Genomic DNA, 24376 nt, shown 5'->3' with positions numbered 1-24376 from the left:
AATGTTATGTGTTCCAGATGATGAATCACATCATCACGACCTACAAACAGGCGAGCGCCTTCAGAAATGTTTCTATCCAGCTCCGCTGTAGCTAGGAACTGTACAGGAGGTTATTCTTGATGACACTTCCTCACTGCCAGGGGATTAGTGTGCACTGAGCCTGCTCATACAACATGCTATTGGATTGTTTCACTTTTGCACTTGATTGTCATTCTGTTTACTGCGTTACTGCTGTTCGTCAAAACAATCGTAACCAAATTACTGTGGATGCTCTGATTATCAGACGTTCTGTATATGTCACTGTGGATGCTCTGATTATCAGATGTTCTGTATATGTCACTGGATGCTCTGATGATCAGATGTTCTGTATATGTCACTGTGGATGCTCTGATTATCAGATGTTCTGTATAAGTTACTGTGGATGCTCTGATTATCAGATGTTCTGTATAAGTCACTGTGGATGCTCTGATTATCAGATGTTCTGTATAGGTTACTGTGGAGGCTCTGATTATCAGATGTTCTGTATATGTCACTGTGGATGCTCTGATTATCAGATGTTCTGTATAAGTCACTGTGGATGCTCTGATTATCAGATGTTCTGTATAAGTCACTGTGGATGCTCTGATTATCAGATGTTCTGTATAGGTTACTGTGGAGGCTCTGATTATCAGATGTTCTGTATATGTCACTGTGGAGGCTCTGATTATCAGATGTTCTGTATATGTCACTGTGGATGCTCTGATTATCAGATGTTCTGTATATGTCACTGTGGATGCTCTGATTATCAGATGTTCTGTATAAGTCACTGTGGATGCTCTGATTATCAGATGTTCTGTATAGGTTACTGTGGAGGCTCTGATTATCAGATGTTCTGTATAGGTTACTGTGGATGCTCTGATTATCAGATGTTCTGTATATGTCACTGTGGATGCTCTGATTATCAGATGTTCTGTATAAGTCACTGTGGATGCTCTGATTATCAGATGTTCTGTATATGTCACTGTGGAGGCTCTGATTATCAGATGTTCTGTATATGTCACTGTGGATGCTCTGATTATCAGATGTTCTGTATAAGTCACTGTGGATGCTCTGATTATCAGATGTTCTGTATAAGTCACTGTGGATGCTCTGATTATCAGATGTTCTGTATAAGTCACTGTGGATGCTCTGATTATCAGATGTTCTGTATAGGTTACTGTGGAGGCTCTGATTATCAGATGTTCTGTATATGTCACTGTGGATGCTCTGATTATCAGATGTTCTGTATAAGTCACTGTGGATGCTCTGATTATCAGATGTTCTGTATAAGTCACTGTGGATGCTCTGATTATCAGATGTTCTGTATAAGTCACTGTGGATGCTCTGATTATCAGATGTTCTGTATAGGTTACTGTGGAGGCTCTGATTATCAGATGTTCTGTATATGTCACTGTGGATGCTCTGATTATCAGATGTTCTGTATAAGTCACTGTGGATGCTCTGATTATCAGATGTTCTGTATAGGTTACTGTGGAGGCTCTGATTATCAGATGTTCTGTATAAGTCACTGTGGATGCTCTGATTATCAGATGTTCTGTATAAGTCACTGTGGATGCTCTGATTATCAGATGTTCTGTATATGTCACTGTGGATGCTCTGATTATCAGATGTTCTGTATAGGTTACTGTGGAGGCTCTGATTATCAGATGTTCTGTATATGTCACTGTGGATGCTCTGATTATCAGATGTTCTGTATAGGTTACTGTGGAGGCTCTGATTATCAGATGTTCTGTATAGGTTACTGTGGAGGCTCTGATTATCAGATGTTCTGTATAGGTTACTGTGGAGGCTCTGATTATCAGATGTTCTGTATAAGTCACTGTGGATGCTCTGATTATCAGATGTTCTGTATATGTCACTGTGGAGGCTCTGATTATCAGATGTTCTGTATATGTCACTGTGGAGGCTCTGATTATCAGATGTTCTGTATATGTCACTGTGGATGCTCTGATTATCAGATGTTCTGTATAAGTCACTGTGGATGCTCTGATTATCAGACATACTTTGCTCCACAGCTGATATTTCAGACCTTCTGAATTGCATCATTTGCATCTTTTATTACATGTATTAATCATTCATCTTCTCTGTGGTTAACACTGCTGCACTGTCACTTATTCAGAGAACTTGGGTATATACATCCATATTTACTTCACGTTTTTTTTCTGATATTTACTGAATATTTCATACTTTCCCTCTAGTTTCGATTTCATTTTGAGTTTAATAAAGTGATCTATTTATCTATCTCCCTTTCTTAATAATTATAAATAATCTGGTTGGTTTTCACATCGATCCACTGGCGTTCACACTGATATTGTAAATAGGCTAATGAACTGTTATGAAAAATAAGGCGTCAAATGAACGTACGATATTTAGTTGAAGAGTCTCTGTATAGTAACGTATTGTGTGGAATGTGCTCCTCCCCGTTGTCACTAAACTAAGGAGCATGTAAGCTATTGGCTTACCACATGTGATATTTGAATATTCATGAAGTTGAAGGCGTCCTTTCAGTCCCACCTGCTGGAATGAACAGCTCTGCCTCGTGACAAACTGATGCTTGGCGTGTTTTACCTTGTGAGTTGCAGGGTGGTTGGTTAACTCACAAAACAGGACTTGTATATTTCCGAATATTAGAGTGAGGTCAGCGGATTGCCCATTAACTTTGTTTGAAAATGTTTTCACTTAGCGATCTAAGTGACATGCACCAGGTTTATAAAACTTACCTGGAGTATCCCGTTTCTTTCCGTGATTTTGATGACAGCGGTAAGAATATTTGCTTTTAAAGTTTACGATTAACGTTAAACTATGGTGTATAATCCCAATGGTAAGGGCATTTTCATTGCGAGGTTTAGTGTACATTGTCGCACATCGCACACGCGCAGCCTACGTTGAGTGTTTGTTGGCGTCAAAATGTTCAGAAAAGGCGTGCCTACATTTAGTACAACTGATTACAAAACTGCTGGCAATATTGTACAAAAATAAATGGAATTTACATGCTACACCAGCTGTCACGTGTTAGGTTTTGAGTGAATAATTATGTGAAAGACTGCACGTACTCCTTATTTCTAAGTCCCTCGAGAATGCTGAGACTATTGATCAACTCAAAAGTTACTGCGGGGAGGCGTACGAAACTTATCCTCGCCCTACACGACAAAGACACGGAATGTGCCAAGTTTCAGTTACATTTTGAGGTCATTCAGGATATTAAAATGACTTTATATTTTTAGGCCTTATGTTTATTTACATCCTGCAATCTGTTTCTGAATTTTCTCTGAATTGGTATGAAACAAACACCTGAAACCACCTCTCTTGGAGCTAATATTCGTCACACTAAGGGTTTTGAGCTATGTTGTTTTTTTTTATACTGGTGCATTTGATTCTATGGAAGGGGGTCGTCTATGTGTCATTAAAATCCACCCTGAGACACCGGTCAGAGGCAGAAACATAATTACAGAGTTGTATGTATGCATCTCAAATGAGAGGCGGTGTTGCTTGTCGGAAACAATAGGTGTTGTTTTTCAGAAATGAAAAATGCTTGTCACTCATTTTATAATAGCTGGCCACAACTTCTTTCTTTCAGGCCACTCTGGAAACTGATAGCGACTCAAATGAAAGGTTCAAGTTCACCGAGGCCAACAAAAGTGTTGCATGACAGTTCAGTGGAAGTCTGAATGTGTGGAATCTGATCTTATCGGGAAGAGTTTGGGCCCTCGTTTCCCAGAAACCGTGCAGATTATTATTGTTGTGTACTAAACTCTGGCCATCTTGAATATCAAGGGGTTTAACCGACATACCATACCTCTGACTGGGTCCTAACCCTACAAAACCCAAACACTCATCTTTGTTGTTGATTTTTTCCCGTGTTGCTATTTTATGTTATAATGCACCGGATTCAACTGGTTACTAAGCCCTTTTATAAGATAGATGTGTAAGTGTAAGTGTGATACAGCAACAGTGACATTCTATCCTTGAGATTAAAACCCAGCTAGAGGCACTGCATGGTAGAGAGAGAGAGAGACGGATGTGGTCTTGCAACACTTTACAGTGTTACAGATAGTGTTCTGTGGTTTAAAGTGTACAGGCCTATACTAGTCATGACTGGCCATTTAAAACCCATATCAATTCGACTGCGTGTTTGGAACACAGATTAAATGCTCAATTCGATAGAAAAGGTGCGATTAAAGAAAACACGTTCTGGAAGTCGGACTGTTGGTGCCCGACATGGTGGTGGTACTAGACTTCAGGTCGGTCATCCAGACAAGAGTCCTCAGCACTCACTTTGCCTTTCCGGGTGAGTTGCTTCACCTTGTGTTAGAGTTTGCTATGAGATAGCAGGATGATCTGTTAATAATGCATAACAGGGGACCCAAACCTCTCAAGGGCTGCGGCACACCCGAACCTCCTAACTGACTAACCTTAGCGACCTGAAACGTGTACGGCGGTACTACAGGACCGAGACTGCTGCAGCCTGTGAAGATTCGTCCCATGCAACCTTCCTTGAATAAGCACATTGAACGCTGTGACGACCTAATTCTTAGTTATAAGTTATCGTTATGGCTACTGCGATGCAGGAAGGCGCGCGTGCTCATTATTGCCGTTTGTGCGAGTGTTTACTGGTGCGCGGCGTGGCAGCGCAGAACACGATGTTCCTGCATGCACTCAAAGACATAGAGGCGTGCGCTCGCGTTCGTGTGTGCATATATATGTATGCATAATATTACACACGCAGGAATACGTTGTAGAAACAAAGTGGAATCACTGAATATTCAGTGCGGAGATAGTAAATGCATCATCGAGGCAGACGCCACTCTTCCACGCACGGTTGGTGCCGCCCATTAGCGGATCAGCTTATAGTGAGCTGGCGGAGCACGTGTTTTGACACGAGTGGTTGGCTAAGAAAGGTTTTCAAAATACAATGTCAGGGCAGGTTAAAATATTACGAACATATATTAGATCCTAAAAACCGCATATAATTTATAAGTGATAATTAGTCCCAGATATATTGAATCTAATTTACACAATGTATATATTACAATAGATTGAGAGAGGCTATTATCTTTGACATCGTGAACAAGATAGAGAGTTTGTAGAGAGTTATATATAAACTGGCTGTTATTTTTTCTGTTCATATTCTGCACTTGTGGTGCACCAATAGGGGCGCGAGAATATACTCCGCCTGGTGTTAGGTTCGAGTTGCGTTACTCTGATGTTTTCTGGTTAATATTCATGCCTTAGGTCACTGGCGACAAATCGGCGCTCGGTGAGGTTTTGGAAGGCGTATATCTTATGAAAATGTAACATTTGAGCTGAATACCGTTGAGCATGGAGATAAGGTGTTGTTTTTAGTACTTATGCTACCACTACATTTCTGGTAGATTTAACAGTAACGGAAGATAGACCGCATTAAAACAGCAGCGCTTCAGTGTTCATTCTTTCTTTTCATGATAAGATTAAAGTGTGAGAATTATGTCCGAACCGACGACGGTCACTCTGGCTATTGCACCTAGCAGTGGTCCGCAGAAATCCTTCCCTTTTGTTTTAAAGAAAATAATGGACATCCCACCACCCAACATCCTAGAGGATCGGGATGACGGTAAGAGTTGTGGCAAATCTTCTGTTTTGATCTGATAGTTACGGCTCGACGTGTCTGTCTATTGGTGTGGGCTGCCAGTGTCGTTCATATGCAAACGCGCTTATGCGGAGTTAGGGGTTGCGCTAGTATAACACAGCTGCGGTCACTGTCTAAAGTTCATTGATGTCGTGAAGCTTCTGAGGGTCTGTTGGGGGCCTTTTCTGTGCTATAGGCCGGTAACCTTTTGTGTACATTTGCTAGCCATTGATACCAACTCCCTACAGAAGCGAAGAGCGTGCTAATGCACTTCCTGCTAGGGCGAGAAGCTGCGCCAAAAAGAACACAAAGTTCTCTGCTATGTTTTCGTGTTCCGGTTGCGTCTGAACAGTCCAGCCATAACCGGCAGCGGATAACGAGATCCGTACTACGGACTGGCAACGAACTCTGTTGTGGTTCAGCACGCTTGCTTGGAGTTTAAGTAGTGTAAAGTACTCGGCTGGCGACTCTAGCCGAAGTTACCCGTCCTTACTGCCTGGTCCTGGCTAGGCGCAATGCCATTTTTGTGACTTATAGATTATCTCCTCGCTTAATTTGCATGGCATGGGAATCTGCTGTCTCATTTGCAAACCTTGACACCAAGTCAGACGTTAATTTGTACAGTATGTCTAGGGCTGTACAATGTATCGTTTGTTGGTCGGTGTGGCACTACTGGCCTCTTCGGTACACGGATAGCAGGAGGCTGTAGTATGCAAATGAGCGTCACAGCGCGTCTTCCCGTGTGTTTCGACGACTCGCAGCATACATGTTATCTGACAATTCCAAATAATTTTGCTTACAATAATACAGGCCAATCTTCACACCACATACTGCTGTGTTTGAACACATTTCAAAGCGTAATCACAGTTGCAGTCTAGATCACCAACAGCAGAGCACTCGGAATGCCAAAGACGGGTCAGCATTTGTTTATATTTGTCTTTCACAATGGCAACATTTCTCTGACGCAGAGCTAGAGAAGGAGAAGCTGAGCCCTGCCGATGCTGGGGATGGAGAGTCCGGTGGGGGCCGAGGGGGCGGGAGCGGTGGGTCTGGCGGCGCAGGTGGTATTTCAGCCTCCCTTACCCCTGCCATCTGGGAGAAGACCATCCCCTACGACGGGGAGAACTTCCACCTGGAGTACATGGACCTGGACGAGTTCCTCCTGGAAAACCGAATCCCCATCGCTCTGGAGGAGGAGCTACAGAGGAGCCTGGAACCGGAGCGCCGTAGCCATGAGGCTCCAGAGACCTCCACGGTGGCCCCGGAGATGGCTGAGGGAAAAGCAGGTGCTAAAGAAGTAGAGAATGTGAAAGAAGACAAGGAAGAGAAAGGTGATGCAGCTGAACTGCAGGTGATGGAAAATGCTACAAGTGAGTGTTGTCATGTGGAGTGATATATTTACACCAGTGTGGACCTGCAGTCTGAAACACACACATCTTTGTTCAAAGACATGTACTGTACATTTCAAACATATTCATAAACCGTTCAGTATGTCAGAGCCATATGGGACACGGACATTATTTACCTACGCTCGAGCTGCAGCTCTGCTAGAATGACGCCAACAAACCTCATTGTTGTAGACTGGACACCTAAGGACTAGTTGTGCTGCAGACAGTATAGCTTGCTGATGCTATTACTGATGACATCTCATCTGAACGATGTCTCATTTCAATGCTGTTTAATCTGAACTCGGTCATTTTTAAACTTTAGATATATATGATCTTTGCGGTTTGATAATTGTAGTTGGCTAAACTGTAGAGTTTGTAGTTTTAAGTTTTTTGTCTGGCTGTTCAGTGACACAAGCTGTTATCACTTTACTAGACCTTTCTGTTACTATTCCAAAGAATAGTATATTATTCAGCAAAACAAGTCCATATTAATTAAATTGGCTAATGCTGATTTGACTAAATGTGAATTGTTCTCTTAGCAGAAACTCTGTGAAGAGTAATTTTTCCATATGAGAAAAATAAAATCATATTATTTTGAATGTGTTCTCTCTTCAGTGGTCAAAGATGACTCAGAACGCGTGGCCGCATCCCCGGTCAGCCCAGAGGAAATTGAGGTTACCGTGAACTTCCAGCCAGATCCGACAGACCTGGTTCTGTCCAGCATTCCGGGTGGGGAGCTCTTCAACCCACGCAAGCACCGCTTCACAGAAGAGGAACTGAAGCCTCAGCCCATGATCAAAAAGGCCAAGAAAGTGTTTGTCCCTGCAGAGGCCAAGGTGAGGCTCCGCCTCTGCTGTCGGGGCCCCGCCTTTGCTGTCTGGTCTCTGCATCTGCAGTCCTGATACTTCTCATAGGAGCAGTACTGTTCCTGGGTCTGTAGCAGTGGTTATATTGGTCCAGGCTTGGTCAAAAAGAATCTGAGGACCTGAAACTTCAGCATTCAGATGTGTATTTCCTGATAATTGTAATAAAGGGGTGGCCAACTGCAGTTCTGGAGATCTACTTCTGGTCAGAGTCCTAATTTAAAAATCCTCTACAGGGTAGAAGATCTTCCAGATGTTCTGGAAAGAACCTTTACAGGGTAGTAGATCTTTAGGACCAGAGATGGACACCCCTGCTCTTATATTCTGGGTTTCTTAAGCAATGAGTTTAGGATGCCAGTCAGTACATAATGAGCATGTTTAGTTTGAGCTCTGGAGGGCTGCTTGCATGGGGTACTCCACCTCTCAGATTTACACAGGCTAGGAGTCCTCGTTCTTTGTCGTGTGCACGAGCTGACGCTATTTAAGTCAATATAAGTCCATATAGGACCTGACCTTTGTAGTTTAGATGATATTTTTGGAAGCAACTTTGTAGGCTCATAGCAAATGATTGTGAGCCACATCGATTCAGTCCTGTCAGGGTATGAAAAGATGGGTGCGAGCACAACACTGGCTGAAGCATTCCAGCACTCTGTCTGAAAGTGTGAAGCTTTGTCTCCGCGAAGACAAAGCCGCAAAGACACTGTGCCAGTTATGACCTGCTGGCCAATCAGTGAGCTGGGGTCATCCGACACATGGACAGTGGGGCCTGATCCTGGATCAGTGCTTGGCGTCACTGATAGACCTTGTGAATGCAAGGCTTTGTTGCATTCATGCCTCAATCCCGTTAACAAAACTGGGGCTGGAGTGGGAACAGCAACCCGGAAAAGCCGTAAATGCCTGCCGAGAAAGCGCCTGCGGTCAAGGAAATGGTGCGGGCTTCCAGATAATGACGTCTTGGGTGTTTTTCAGAAACTTTAGGAGTTTTTTTTTTTTTTTAGAGAATTTCAGATGTTTGTGGTTCGTGTGGAAGGAAGTGGTTTAATAACTGTTAGGATCCCAGTACAGGAATTCTGAGTAAACATACATAAGCCATGTTTCATCTGAATCTCAAAGCTGGATTTGTAGCTGAACATAACCTGCACCAAAACCCTCCATTAACCATCTAGGTCTGTTGCCTGGGAAACTGCCTCTCTATAGCATGAATAAAATAATAATTAAATACAGAATAAAAAAAGTAAAATGGGGTGAGAAAGATGCAGCTACATCACCGAAACCAATTCAGTGTTTATATTTTTTCAGTGAGGAGTGCTGCTTTTCAGAAAATCTTTTCAGGTAAATAGGTGTGTAATTATGTAATCATTATGTAAAATATCTAATCTTCAGATGTATGTAATTATGTAATCATGTGAATTATTATGTAAATTTTCAGATGTAGGTAATTAGGTAATCATCATGTAAATTGCAGATCGATACAGAGAATCAGATTTGGCCAGAGACCCTGGCACTATCAGAGAAGAGAACCTGAGATCAAAGACACTGGTGTTTACAAGGGATCTACATTGTTCCATAACAGTCTAACCTGGAATCTTTCTCCCATCTCTCTATTCACCCACCCACTTTTTCTCTGCATATCTCTCTCTCTCTCTCTCTCTCTCTCTCTCTCTCTCTCTCTCGCGCTCTCCTCTCTCTCTCTCTCTCTCTCGCGCGCGCTCTCTCTCTCTCGCGCTCTCTCAGGACGATAAGTACTGGTCGAGGAGGAAGAAGAACAACATGGCGGCGAAGCGTTCACGGGACGCGCGGCGTCTGAAGGAGAACCAGATAGCCGTGCGTGCCGCCTTTTTGGAGCGGGAGAATGCCGCGCTCCGGCAGGAAGTGTCCGACCTGCGCAAAGACTGCAGCCGCTGCAAGAAAATCATGGCCCTCTACGAGTCCCAGTACGGCCCCCTGTAAGGGACAAACTTCACCAAGATGCACACCAGATTAAAACAATACAAAACCACCAAACTCCCTACTATTCACACAGTTCCAGATTACAGTGGACGGGGATTGTGGGTAAATTAGGTGTGGGACAGCCATGGTGATGTGAAGAGCGGCTTGCTCAGACACTTGCACACAGCTCTGGTGTTTGCTTTTTTTTTTTTTTTTTTTGAACGCACAAGGTTCAAATGCAGTAAAAAAAAAAACAAAAACAAAAAAAAAACTAAACTGGAACCCACAAAAAGGTGTGGCCCTCAGACATTGTTGGAGAGACCACCCTAGAGTCTCAACTGGATCCAGCAAAACCAGACAAGCAGGAAACATAAGGCAGAACTCGCACAGAACGTTGTCACGGAGACGGAGTAACACAACCACACACCGAGCCAAAGCATGAAGCCCTACTAATCCTAGTGACCCCTCCTAACCTTTTACCTTTCACCTTCCCATGTTCTTGGAGCATGGGCAGCTGACTCTCTCTCCGCTCCAGCAAAGCCTTGTACACATGCATGGCCGTCAGCGGCGTGGGAAAGGCGAGCTTGTTGATTTATTTGCGGCGAGCGAGAGAGGGAGACTGTCTGCTATGTGAGCTGGAGGCGGGAGCGGAAAAGTGTCCATCATGAGCTGAGCGATAAAGGACACAGTAAGTGGTGCAGTTTGGAGGAGCACGAGTGTGTTCCAGCCACAGCAAGTGTGACCTCTACCTTCTTCTCTTCCAGCTCCTGTGTTTGTGAGAAATGCATGTTGTCAAGTGTGTGTGTGCGTGGGTGTGTGTGTGTTTCATTTTCCCTTGAGTTTGCACTCAGTATAAAGTGTTTTTGTGTGTACTGTGTGATTAGCAGTAAATGTTTTTTTTTTTCAGCACAGATAGAAGCATGAGTCTCAGTCTAGAAGCAATGCTTTTCTCCTGTGCCACACAAACATCACCGGTGACAGCTACCTTTGGACACTGCGATGATGGTAGGGCAGAGTAGGGAAAAGACTGTTATTCTTCCCAAGGTCTATGGGCTGCAGGTTCCACACACACACACACACACACACACACACACACACACAAAAGTCTGTACCAGCACATGCACCTGCAGTACATCAGGGATCTTCAAACTCTGGACACTGAAGTCCACTAGACATTCATTCTACATTGACAGTAATGGGACTTTATGGCTTTCAGTCCTTTCAAGAGAAAGGATAAACTAGAGGTTTTTTTTAAAGATTGTGATTGTGGTTCTTCCTGTAGTTCTTGGTCCTCAGCTCAGTGCTGAGGAGCTGGGCGGGGCAAAGACAGCAGCCCTGCTCTACATTTGTGCAGTAATGCTGCTGGCCTGATCCTTGGTCCACAGGGAGCAGCTCCGCCTCCAGCTCTGCCTCCAGCTCCGCCCCTGTGCATATACCTGTTTCCGCCCCAGCACAGCTCTGTTGCTCCAAACCGTTGTCTCCTTCCACAGTTGTTACAGTGAATAGACCGTTTCTGTTGTGATGATTTTTAACTGTGAGTGTTCTTCACTGTTAACAATACCCAGTGATTCTGTCCTACTGTACTGCATCTTATTAGTGATGTTTGCACCAGTATTTTTAAATAAAAACATATATAGCTGTATATAGATATCAAATCTTTGAAGAAAGAGTATATACTTACTGAGTTACTGGGCAGGGATAGGTAAGCAAAAATTGGTTTTCTGGTCAGTTGTCGACCAGTGGTCTGGACGTTTTTTGTTTTGTTTTGTCAGAACGTTTAAAAGCAGGGCAATACAGCGCCATTCATGTTTACCTCGTTTCATGCTTCTGTTCTTAAATACTATTGACAGGGTTTTCCTACTGGACAATAATACAGCTCTCCTACAGGGGGTGCTATGTAGATACACAGACAGCTCAGCCCAACTTTAAAGCTGAGGGAGTGAATGTTTGAGCAATAAAATGCCCGTTTTTTAAAAAATCATAGCTTAATTAAAAATCATTTCTACACAGAAAAGACTTCTGAAATTTCAGAGATTATCCATCACGGGTGGAACGTTTCCAAGGTCTCCTTGTTTTGCATGCAAATGGCATCTAATTGAAGTTTAGAAATTACATTAAAGGTCCGATAAGCTGTTACTGATAAACTTTTACTGAGGTAAACAGGTCGATAAATGTCTTTGGAAATACACACAAAAAAACACACAAAGTGTACTTAAAATCTCATAGCTACAATGAGTAGCATGAAATACTGATGAAATACTCTGAACTGCAACAAAGGCTCTATCAAAAAGTCGGATGCGTCCCAGGTTGCTCGGTTTGTCCGAAACTGATTGTGCCACACAGTTCCACATAGGAAAAAGACGATATGACCCAATGCTCCTGGTTTCTCTAAATTATAATGATGCCGTGTAGACCGTTGACCACAGCATGCAGTCTGCCTCAGTCTGTTGCATATTCTACTCCAAATCTTCTCGTTCTGGCAATGCAGCTCCATCATGGTCTCTGTAAGTACAGCCATCAGTATAACGATGGTAGGAGCCTCCCAAAGTTTTGTTTGTTTGATCACTTCACTGTTTATTAGAGCACACATGTCTCATCCTTAACTATCACCAACCTATTAATCTGTATTCCTGACTCCAGCATTTAATATACTTGACCATTCTTTTCTTAGGTTTTATTCATACTGTTCAATTCTGACAAAAACATAGATATAATGGACATTTGAATGAGTTATTAGGGATTTATTTTTTGTTTGTTTGTTGTGAAATATGCCCTTTCATTTACATTTTATTTGTTGATGTGTGGTGATAGTCATAATGCAGACAAAGAACCTCTCTGTGGACATATACCTAAAAATTATGAAGAAAACCTTTCTTGTACCCAACTATGGACATGTAGCAGTCAGAGGTTTGTTTTCTGTATGCATTGTTTTAGCCAAAAATATTTGTTTTAAAAACCAGTACACCTTTTTAAAAGTGACTTGTTTATGTATATATGAAGAGGCTTTTCTTCCTGGTAAGTAGGGGTATTGTGAAATGCAACATGTCCTAAATGTGTCCTGTATAATAAAGTGGAATTTAAATTCATTGACCTTGCTGAAGTCTTTGTTCCTATGCTTTGTGATTGGCTCCTACTGCTGCTGACATCAGACTCGTGAGACATTTTGAGGAACGCATGATTGGCACCTTTCAAGGTATATCGGGCAAAAACTCGCACACATGCCCCCATACGATGAAGCACGCGGATGCTCGCATCTTGTCACCCACAAGGCTCTCCTCGACTGAGTCAATTACCCTGTTATGGTCCCTGGGTGTCCACAGCAGAATAAATGATACAGAATCTTTAATTCTAAAGTTAACAAGATCACCATTACAACATACAGCAGTGATACATATGGAGATGGTGCATTCAAACTTTATGGTGCTTTCATGATTCTGTACACTAGTACCCCTCACACGTACACACACCCTCTCACACAGTGAGTGTGTTCATTTCTGATTTCAGAGTCTTGTTATCTTTCTGTGTTTTATTAGTATTCTACAAGCATAAAAGAGGTTACATAAACGCCCTTAGCCACATGAAAACAATGTTGCATCACATCTGCCTTTGGTCGACGGGAAGAGGACGGAGGTGAAGAGGACGAAAGGAGGAGGAGGGTGGTGGAGATGGAGGATCTGAAGAGGGGTGGAGAAGGGAGGTGGAGATACAGGGCTGTACTGCAGGTTGGCAGGAGACGCCAGTGAGAAGAAGGACAGGCAGAAACGTGAGGGGCATGTGCATGGATGAGAGAGAGGGGGAATGGCACTAAGAGGAGCAGGAGAGAAAGTGAAAGACAAAGTCAGCTATGTAAGCACAAAACACACACACACACATTCTTCTAAGTGCTGTTGGGAGTGCACGCTAACATCTCCATACCTGCAATGTGTCCCTGGTGCCTTTAGGGTTCAAACTAATGATGTGTATCTCGAGTTTAAAAGGAGGAATTAATGAGAAGAACGTTGTCGCTCATTGAATACTCAGAAGTGACTTTCATTCCTGATACATTTGACAGTCAGCTGCGAATAAGCAAGCTGCAAGACCCAGGGACCTTCCAGTGGTCAGCATCCACTCTAGACCCAGGGACCTGCCAGAGGTCAGCATCCACTCTAGACCCAGGGACCTGCCAGAGGTCAGCGTCCACTCTAGATCCGGCGGTACGAGCTGCCCCATCCAGGGAGGGGAGGTATGGTAGTCGATGCACTGAGGACACCAACAGTCCTGCACGAATGGAAATGTGATACCATGTGCAAGAAGCATAGGATATCTGAAGATATTAAAATGAATCTTATTGAATTTCTGCAGTGACTTTGAACGAATGCCTCCTACCTTTCACCTTCATTTCACACCATTAGACTGAGTAACAGCAGGCATGAACAAGGAGTACTTCACTCACAATGCTAAGGATGTCAATAAAAGGTAAAACCTCTTCAGGACTCATGACGATGACAACACAAATCCTAAATGTCTTTCATCAATGCAATGTTAGCATTCACAGTGAAAATGTAGCCAAAGTGTAACCATGAGGCTGGACACAGCATTTATTTCTCATGCTTTCTTTTGTCAATCTATATTTTATTACAAACTTTAAAAAAAGAATCCGATACAGTAAGAAATACCTGGAGTAAGGCCCCTGTTAGGGACAAGCTCAGAACAAGGGTTGTTGCATTTCATTTGTGAATAGTTTCAATACACATGTAAAAGGTGGCAAGGTCCCATAGAAAAAACAGGAAAAGCATAAAAACACAGACAAAAGTAAAAATCACAAGACAAGTACAGTACATTTGTGTCATTTATAGTCATGTATGGATCAATGAGAAATTTTGCATATAAAAAACTTTTTATTTAAACAAGATATTTAAAAGTGCAGGAGGTTATAAGCAAAAGGACCTTTCAGGTACACAACTCTACCTGTTAGGACTGCCCTGTCGCTGCTCAGTCATTTAAAAACAGCTGACCGTGTGAAATTCCTCAAGTTCACATGCTGTTCTGTTATTGTACCCGATATCATGTGTTCCTGGTGACGCAGGTAAATGGAATGAAACGCGGCCAAAAAAATGAGAAAAAGGCAGAGCATCAATCAGGGTGAACAGAAGCTTCAAACCAGAAATCACTGCAATTAAAACACCAGCATGGATACCTCACCATCTCCATCATCTTAGACAACCAGGGGAAGTCCTTAAGTGCCTCTGTGTTTGCAAACTAATCTGAGGTCCAGGAGTGTTACGATCTGGTACCTGGCAAAGCTGAGACACTTCAAACAAGAAACGCTTGACCCAACAATGCAAAGGCTGCTCATAATGAAGGTTTATAAAAGGTCTTATGATGAAAATAAGGACAAGCAAACTTATTTGCATGTAATGCATTTATGCAATGCATATTTATAACCATATTACCATTTTGGGGCTGAATATGAACTTTCCATTATACAGTACTGATCTCATTTCTGGACTGCGATTCAACAGCAGTTACCCGGAGCAGTGACACCAAGCTCACGGAGGACCAGCACAAAGCAGCTTAGTGAAAACACCCTAATTTTTAGGGTCTGTGCTGCCTCATCTCCCAACGCTGTTAAAGGCTGGACCTCCGTCATAAGGGTGCTAGAATAATCAGCTCCTATAGTCCATCACTTAAGCAAAAAGGCAAATAAAACCACACAATTCCCTACATTTTCATAAACAATGAAATGTGTTACATAAACTTTAATCAGACATTTAAATACCCACCAGCAAACATTCACTGATGCCACACCCAAGACCATGATATCATGTGGATACAGAAGGACATCACACATTCAAGTAATCCTTTACCTGGATACAGATGCTTCTTCCCAGCATCCAGAAATGATTACATATTCATTACAGGAAGTTAAGGCAAATTCACACAGTTTTCATTTCTAACCTCCACCCCCCCATGGAGTTCAGTCCCTTCAGGTGGGAAAAACCAGGAGAGCCCATTTGCATGAAATTCTTGATCAACAAGCGATGGAACAGCAGGTCTGAGCCACCAAGCCAGCATTGAAAACCATATGGCAACTCCTCCCTCTCCTCCACAAAACCTCTCGGTAAGGGACTCATGCAGTAGAGAAAAGTTGGTACAAGTTAGAAATTTAGCCATTTTGTCTGTCAGGAAAGGCTAAAACAAGAGGACTTAACATGTTTAAATGCAACTCAACATTGCTTGTCGATTTATTGCAGAAGCTAGTTGTGTTGGGCAGCCATATACAGGCAGCTGGGAACAGCTGGATATGGTATGGAAATGGAGGCCTTTGTTAGTGTTGAAAACCTTTATAGCCAAGAGCCATACAAGAGTCACTAAGTGGGGGGTGGGTGTTGCTGAAATTAATCTGCAGATGTTGACTGAAGGGGAATGTTTAAGATTGCTTTAATGTGCAAACAGACTCAGGCTGTCCAAACATTCAGACCGCTCTTGAGCATGTGTACACACAAAAAAAAACAAACAAAAAAAAGTTAAAAATAATTTAACTTCAGAATTCAGCCAACTGTCAGCATTCAGTCCAAACCTTCTCAAGACACCATGTCATGACAAACATCTAAATAGGTACAACACATTCTGTACTTTGTTAAACATTTTATTTGTTTCCGCTTGCATATATATATATTCATTAGTTATTCCTGAAAAAATAACCTCAGCACATAAGAAACTAAATAAAGGATATCTTAACATAAGAAATATATACATATCATTGTATATATCTTCTTTTACAAATGTCATAGATTCTCTCTGAAAAAACACTGGAAAAAAAAATAGAAAAATCGTAAATAAATTACAAATAAATGTAAAAATACACCCAGCTTCACCCAGTCACAACAATGACAGAAATCTGGACCCTTCTCATCCAAAAGGAAAAGTAATAAGATTAAGAAAAACTGAAGTCACTATGGACTCGCACAATGCAATGTAAAGGGGTCACAACATGTCAGTGGTGGTCCGGTGAGAGCACTTAGATGTAGACAGCAGGATACACATTCAGTTCAACCTCAACAAAAATAACCATCTTCAATTGTCCTTTAACTGAACATGTTCATCACATGGAAATGGTTGCTATTAAAAGGTATAAAGGACACAAACAGAAATGGCAGTGCCCTTTCTGACTGAGGCATTGTGGGAACTCAATTTCCCAGAGGGTAAAGTGCTGAAATACTGGAGGGGGCTGGAACATGTGTGAACAAGGTCATTATAAAACAGGGCAACCGAATGTTGCCCAGGAGTTTTTGGGGGGGGGGGGGGGGGGGGGAAATTGGGGGTAACAACTATGTTTCCCAGAAAATCAAGGCATGCTCAGTCCTGCTTTACAACCAGGTCACTGCTTTTCCTGCAACTGATACATCAACACCCAATTCCAATGGTAAGCCACATGCTTGTAGCCCCTACTGTAAAAGTCAAATCCAGGTCAGCATCTAGCAGCTGCAGATGGAACTCTGAACCCTGCAGAACAGCAGGATCTCCAAGCTGTTGCAATTTACAGCACCAACTCGAGCTACAGCCAGTTGGATGACAGCAAGGTCATCACCAATACTTATGCAAGAACACATGGATGTACATTTCCATGCTCTCCCTCCCTTAAGCTGCACCAGCCATTTATATCAAACTTGTCTGCTGTACCACGTCACAGCCGATACACCGCTGCCCTCTCACCTTTACGCACTGCTGACCAACAATGCACATGTGCTTGTACACAACACAAAGGACTAGCCTGATTAACAGTCATCTCATCATTCACTTTTACTAAGGTGCTTCCCTCTTAGTATCGTTTATGGCTTCAGAATATGAAGACACCAGTTTTCCTGAACAGCTTTGCAGTCCTAAAGCATTACCATTAGGCTCCCTTACAATCTCTGAACCTTAAGAGAACTAGGCTGAACATAACACGCATCTTCAAAAGAGGTGTGCGTGCGTTCGTTCACAGTTCTAGCTCAATACTTATAAGCCACAGAAAAGACAGTAAGACTTGTGTTGGCACAAAGTCAAACTGACAAACCCATAACTGTGGTGATCTGGGCTTGGCTAGACAGCTTAGCTAGAGTTCAACCTCCACTTTCCAGAACTTAAAAGAATGCTAGCCCTCTACTTGAATCATTTAATATAATGTTCCATTCTAGAGTGATCCATCAGAATGTCAACTCCATTCACAGGATAAGGGGCTTATTAACTTAGCCAGGTTAGAGATATACCTGGATAAACACCTTGAAGTGACCTCCATCATGACAACATTCACTGCAAAATGTCTGCAGCAGCAGCCTAGATACTCCCAATGCTTAAGATGGAGGGGGGGGGGGGGAAGAATTGCTTTCAAAAATAAATGAAAACCCATGGGAAAACAAGTAAAATCACAGTAAATGTAAATGTGGTTTAAGTAGTCATAATACCATCTTAACTTTTTATTAGTAATAACTGGTGAAAATAAAGTTCTTGTAAGAGATTCCGTTTAAGTGTACCATTCCAGAGGTTTATGAACACTCAGTTGGCCAACACGACTGGTTGGAAGGCTTGGCTAGCATACTGCAGGTTGTATCCACCCATGCCATCCATGAATGGGGGTTTCTCCATGAAGGAAATTCCACTGTTGCCACCAATGACACTCACAGCTTGTCCTGGTGGGGAACTGGAGAACGGATCGAAGGTGGCATGGCTGTGGGTGGGGTGTGGAGGCGGAGCCTGGAATGGGCCTGTGTGTGTCAGGGGTGGGGCTTCAGCATCAAAGTAGAGGGGTCCTTGGGAAGCAGGGTAGACAAACTCTTTGGCATCAGGGGAGAGCTGGCTGGAGACTTGGCCAGATAGAGAGTGCATGGAGAGAGAAACAGGCTTGTGCTTGACCAGCCCAGGGGGAGATATGGTGGTGGGGGAGCGGCTCAGCATTCTCTGCTGAGGGGCGCCGACATTACTGGACCCAGCCACCACCCCAAGACCACACTTCTTCATCTTGGTGGACCCGAACTTGGTGGCAGCAAAGCTGGCTGTGGTGAAAGTGATTTGCTGTGGGGCCGGGCGTGGGGTGGGTGGGGCGGCTGTGTGAGGGTACGGCAGGCTTGCACTGGGTGGAGAAGGGGAGGAGGCATTGGAGGAGTGTACAGCAGGGTTGGTTGGAGTACTGGGGCCTGCATAGCTGAACAGACCCTGGCAGAGAGGTGTAGGCGAACTGGCAAGGGATGGCAGCATAACGGGTGACACCTGGCCACCGATGGGCACAAACACCTGAGCATCAGGATTGAAGCCCAAACTCTTCCCCTCATCTAACTCCACCTCTCCTTTACTGAGCCCAACACTCTCTGGTGGTCCACCCTCTCCCCCTAAACCTGGAGGATCCTCCATGTACAGAACCTTAACAGCACCTTTCTCACCAATCTGATAGGACACTTCATAAGGGTCAATCCAAATGCTGAGCTCTGGAGGGACATTGGCACGGACTTCCTCTGTGTCCAAACCACTCCTCCTGGCTGCCAAATCCACCACAGGATCCCTAGGGACTCCAAGGTGCAGGCAACGGAAGGCGGAACCACGCAGAGGTGCCTCAGGGTACCAGTGACCTTCGAAACGTGACACCAGGATGCGCTCCAGCTCCTCGCCAAACAGATCTGCTCGTCTCCGGGGGAGCTTGTTGTACAGGTAGGACACTATGAAGTTCAATGCAACCTTGACTTCCAAGTGCATGGCCAAGAACAGGATCAGGTCAGGATCACAATGCTAGTGTCCTATATCTCCAGCAGGAGATGCACTACAATGGTCTCCACATATCCTGCCAAGGCTGTCAAGAGAGGAGAAAGGATTGGTCCTGGTGATGAGTGGGCAGCTAGACAGACGTCACCTCTGCTTTTGAATGTGGGGGGAGGATGTGCGAAGACCAACACACAGACCTCAAGAAGTGCAGTCTCTCTGAATGGCTCTGACCTGCTATTCCACACCAGGCTTACCAGGTGTCTAGGTGTCACTCTTCAACCCCTCTGGAAAGAGCACAAGAAAAAAAAAAAATTCAACTTTAATTGACCACACATTGGAGATATTAAAAAGGACCATAAGAGGCAACAACACTTGGCCAGCTCAAATCCCACATCTGTGCCTTCCTACAGAAGCCAAAGCTGTCAGGACTACACAGGCAACAAGAGATTGTTCAACTCATGTCAGCATGACTGCAAGAAAACCAAATTCATAATCAAGATGGCATTAAAAATTAATACATTTGCATCCAATTTTACTTTATTGCCAATCAGTGATGAGGTTGTGTGTAGGACCAGGCACAAAAGTCAGGGTAACCAGTGTTGAAATGAGTTAAAAATATTGATTACACCCTAGTCAGCAAGCACTACAATGGGAGGCTAAATTCAATAGGTTACATGTATTTGATGGTTAAAACTAACCATGATGCATGGCATTCATGTTGGATTAAAATGGCTGATTCGCATAGAAGCCACAAGAAACACCAATTCCCACAATGCATTTCTTTTGACGTCATATTCACGCGTACCCGCCTCCGAGTCACCAAAACAGATCAGCAAACTCTGCTAGTTACCTACCTAACGTTCTTAAACCCGCGTTTATAATACGCCTTTACAATTAAATATGTATATTCGACGTGGTGCCAGTCACTTAGCAATGGGTTACTGGATGTCATGTCCTGATATCGAATCTAAACAAAGAACACTGCTGAATGACGAATTTAAGGGACTCTGCTAGCTAGCTAATACGACAGCTGGCAAACCAATTATGCAGGCTGATGGCTATAAGGACTAGTGAAGGAAGCAGGAGTTAGGGTACATTAACTCCATCTAACAGGTGAATATTCGCACACGCAAACGATACAGGATGCAAGTAGTCACGATCTAAACCAGTTAGCGATTTGCGGTGGCTCCACAGCAATAAGCTTTGTTTAGGGTCGTTTACCCGTGCGGTTGGATATTTTAATAAACTGGGATTTGATGATCCTAATGTAGAGCCATTTTAATAAAAACAAGAAGCACGGTAGCTAGTAGCAATGGCTTCAGCGTTCCTCAACATTCAATTTAGCGTTATGCATTCAATGTCACTCAATGTCATACAATGCAAAACTACAATGACAACGTAAACGACAAGACGACAAAAAGATGGCCTGTAGGCTATTGCTCGAGTTTGTAAATTGAGAAACAACGAACTTCACCTCTCAGTGACTGCATTTGCTCCAAAGCATCGCCTTAAGATTTCTTTTAATATACATGCACCATTAGGCTCTTCCATTATCTAAAAATTATTAGAGAGAAAACACCCAGCACAATAAATGGGCGCTGCGTGGTCTCACTCCATTATCTGGTAGATTTGGGTTTTGTTTACAGGACTGGCCGCCTGGAAGGAGCAAACGCCTGAGCAGAAGGCGTAGTAGGACAGCACATGCAACACAGGCAGGGGACGTGTTGTCAATGTTGCCTACAGCCACAAGCAAACCATCACAGAATTGGTTTTATTTTGCACCGTCTTAGCAGGACATCGCAGGAGCTCTTACCAGCGTGGCGCTGGAGCAAACGAGGGCCCGTTTTCTATTTTAAAACATGGTGGTCTTAAAAATAATTTAAAAAAAGGTTATAACAGCCAAGTGCTGTATCGAACATGGGAATCAATTCGAGAGTACTACTCAGGTTAAATACGGGGAATAAACTGTAAAGCTACATCCAACACTCCCAACTCTAGTACGAACCAAGGAACGCCATGATGTCTTAACTTGGCAGCCCCAGCCTACTTGGACAGGGATATTTAAAAAAAAAAATCTAGCTAGCTACAGGAGTAGGTTTAGGTGTTTAGTTCAGAAAATGTATGACTTGAAGCCATGTCAGACTGACACCCACTATAAAACAAAATAAATCGAACCCAAAGCAAGCCAAAACTACTTCACTCGCCGGGTTAGCCAGATATTTCAATATGAACATGTTTAATTCACTACCGAGTTGAGATGGCAGTAAATACATTACCTTCTAAAATGGACGACAGTGCTCGTCTCACTAATTATTAAACAATAAAAAAAGCGAATGTGACGCATTTTAAATGAAGAAATGTACAAAAAATACCTTTAGGTGGGATTTGAAAACATTTGGATCTATATAGATTTCGAGAGCGGATAATACTTACGGCCAGCATGTTATTAGCCCACGCAAATTAATTCCTATAAAACATGAACTTGGCAGATTGGCGCAGGTCAACGTCTATTGATTAGCATACAGTGCGAATGCACCAAGTAACAAGAAATTAAAATGTGTCTTTGTTGGTAAACCAACTGCTTACTACACTATTCCTACACCTTGAAGCAGCCTAAGGAAAGTTTACTGTTTGACAACCTTGCGCATTTATATGGAATATACGTTCATCCACGCCCCCTGTTTTGTGACGTGCCTTCAAGATGGCACTACTTTCTACACATTATAGTAATTAACTCATCAGAGATCGCTAGCGATAGCAAGGCCAGTGACTGCTTGGAGTCTCCTGTAACAGTATGGCATGTATGTTATTGTGTTTGTAGCCTACTCAAGTATGGTTATAAGGAAAACAAACTCAAATAGTGTTAGTGCAATTTGGGGCAATTTGACCTGTTGGTTTATTTCGTTCCTTGTTAATATTTTTTAGCAAGTCTCCGGTTATTTTCGGTTAACATAAGCGAGCTGATACCGTTATACGCCTTGAATAAATGGTCAGTTATGTGCTCACTATTTTATTTGGCGAACGTATATTTCAGTACGGGAGGCTGTGCTGAGTAATGCTAAAAATATAAAAAGTGATAGCAACAGACCTGCTATTGGCTGTTAGGTGGGCAGAACCAATGTCAATTGGACAACTAGGGTGTCCAGTCAGCAAGAAAAGTAGTGTCCTGCTAAAAGAATTGCATTACGGGTAGTGTAGTTTCTTTTTATTGATCCATTAGGAACCATTTTCCAAAGCTGTTAAAGATATAATCAGAAATATTTTGACTGAAATTTGTCATTGTAACATAAAAGGATAGGTTTGATAGCAACTATTGTATTTCTACATTTTTAAAGTCAAATTAAATATTATAGGCTGTGATTGTGGTCCACATGTAATTCTACAACAATATATGCTGCTTTAACATTATGCACAGCAGAAAGTGATAGGTTGCTAAGCAGCTATAAATAGCTAGCAAAAAACCCTCATAACTCTGTTTAAATTGGTCCATTCAGCCATTGTCATAAACTGCTGTCTTTTTAGAATTAAGTTCAATATACAAACTTATGTACATAATCTGTGAATAATCATTCACCTACTTATTTAGTAGAGGTTTATAGCAGTGAGCCTAGTTTGTTCGCAGATAATGGTTTCCTAGCATGGAAAGAAATATCGAGCTTTCTGGGCAAAGGCCTCCCTTTTGTGGAATTCTCTTTTCCATCTCATTAAAATTACAATAGCTGTCTTAAAGTAATGTTTACTAGGACATCTAAATTCTGTGGTTATTACTGGATTAGTCTAACTTGTTGCTGTTGTAATTTTATACTTGTACTGTACTGTATGTACTGATGTAAACTCTGGAACAGAAGTGTTTTAAAATGACAGAATAGCAGTGAATAATCTAATTTACTGCCTATTATGAAAGAGATGATTACTGTGCTCACACAGGCCATTATTACTGGTGGTGGATGTGACTTAGGGGCTATTGACTAAACAGACTAAATCTGTGTTATTTCATCACAAAGACATTTCCTCTCTGTCAGGAAGAGTGATGCTCTTCTCTGAAAAATAGTTTCTTCAATCCTTTTCAAAGGGTTCAAGAACAGTTCTACCACAAGGGGTCATCTAATTTCATGGCAACTTTTCATTTCACACAGATTTTATATTGGGAATGTAGATTAGCTGGATAATTAATCAAAATTAACTCAATTACTTTATTTTGAAATCATTATCTCAACAGTTCATTTTATGTTCAATTTACTTGATTCTCAATTTACTATTGTTGTTCCCTGTTTGTTCCTTCTGACAAGCTATTATTTCCTATACTTTCAAAACATGTTTTTTAGTTCTCACCTTTGTTCTGAAGTAACATAATGAGAAGAAATCCCAGTTATATATTAGCTCATGGGTTTATATCACTGCCGATAGAAGTTCTGACAGCAGCTGTTTTATCAAGAGCATGCTGGTCGTTGGTTATTAAATGCTCACTTATGTTGAATTGAAAACAAAATCCTTGGCTTGAGGTTTTGTTAATTTTCACATATTGCAATAGTTATTTAGAAGAAGGTATTCAAATGAGTACAGAGGTATAGGGTCAACGAACATCACAAGGGGTACAGCTAGATTTTTGTTTCTGCAAATGTTCAGTCTTTACAGTCTTTTCATAAAATGACAAATAATTCTAGCAAGACCTACATATCCTAGCAGTCTAGATTGACAATACCAAAACGTTTATTTATGAATATGTAATTTCACTTATTTTAGATTATAATAAGATTAACAATTAAATACTGCATTAGTCTAATTTATTAAACCAAACAAAACACTTTCTAGGTACTGGATCAAAAAAGAGTATATTT

General features: G+C 42.3%; 2 protein-coding genes across 4 annotated transcripts; one reads left to right on the top strand and one right to left on the bottom strand.

Annotated features, from left to right (window-relative positions):
- The first annotated feature begins 4937 nt into the window (after positions 1-4937).
- tefb (TEF transcription factor, PAR bZIP family member b) lies at positions 4938-12910 on the top strand. Its single transcript, XM_027022054.3, has 4 exons — positions 4938-5629; positions 6613-7014; positions 7648-7868; positions 9630-12910. Exons 1-4 carry the CDS (start codon positions 5503-5505, stop codon positions 9843-9845), a joined length of 966 nt encoding a protein of 321 aa, XP_026877855.3. The 5' UTR covers positions 4938-5502; the 3' UTR covers positions 9846-12910.
- A 1729-nt stretch (positions 12911-14639) lies between these two features.
- On the bottom strand, positions 14640-22189 carry tob2 (transducer of ERBB2, 2). Of its 3 annotated transcripts, none has more exons than XM_081716583.1 (3): positions 21972-22189; positions 21815-21844; positions 14640-19822 (listed from the first exon to the last, which is right to left on the bottom strand). In XM_081716583.1, the coding sequence occupies exon 3, from the start codon at positions 19530-19532 to the stop codon at positions 18342-18344; it is 1191 nt and encodes a 396-aa protein (XP_081572709.1). In that variant the 5' UTR covers positions 19533-19822; positions 21815-21844; positions 21972-22189; the 3' UTR covers positions 14640-18341. The 3 variants fall into 3 exon arrangements, with proteins under 3 accessions (XP_081572709.1, XP_081572710.1, XP_035381244.2); XM_081716584.1 differs by lacking the exon at positions 21815-21844 and having other exon boundaries at positions 14640-19626; positions 19736-19822; XM_035525351.2 differs by lacking the exon at positions 21815-21844.
- Between the last annotated feature and the right edge of the window lie 2187 nt (positions 22190-24376).

The sequence above is a fragment of the Electrophorus electricus genome, chromosome 6, assembly GCF_041902795.1.
Source record: "Electrophorus electricus isolate QZ-2024a chromosome 6, ASM4190279v1, whole genome shotgun sequence".
NCBI lineage: Eukaryota > Metazoa > Chordata > Actinopteri > Gymnotiformes > Gymnotidae > Electrophorus > Electrophorus electricus.
The sequence above is the reverse complement of the archived record's forward strand: the minus strand, read 5'-3'. Positions and strand labels throughout refer to the sequence as shown.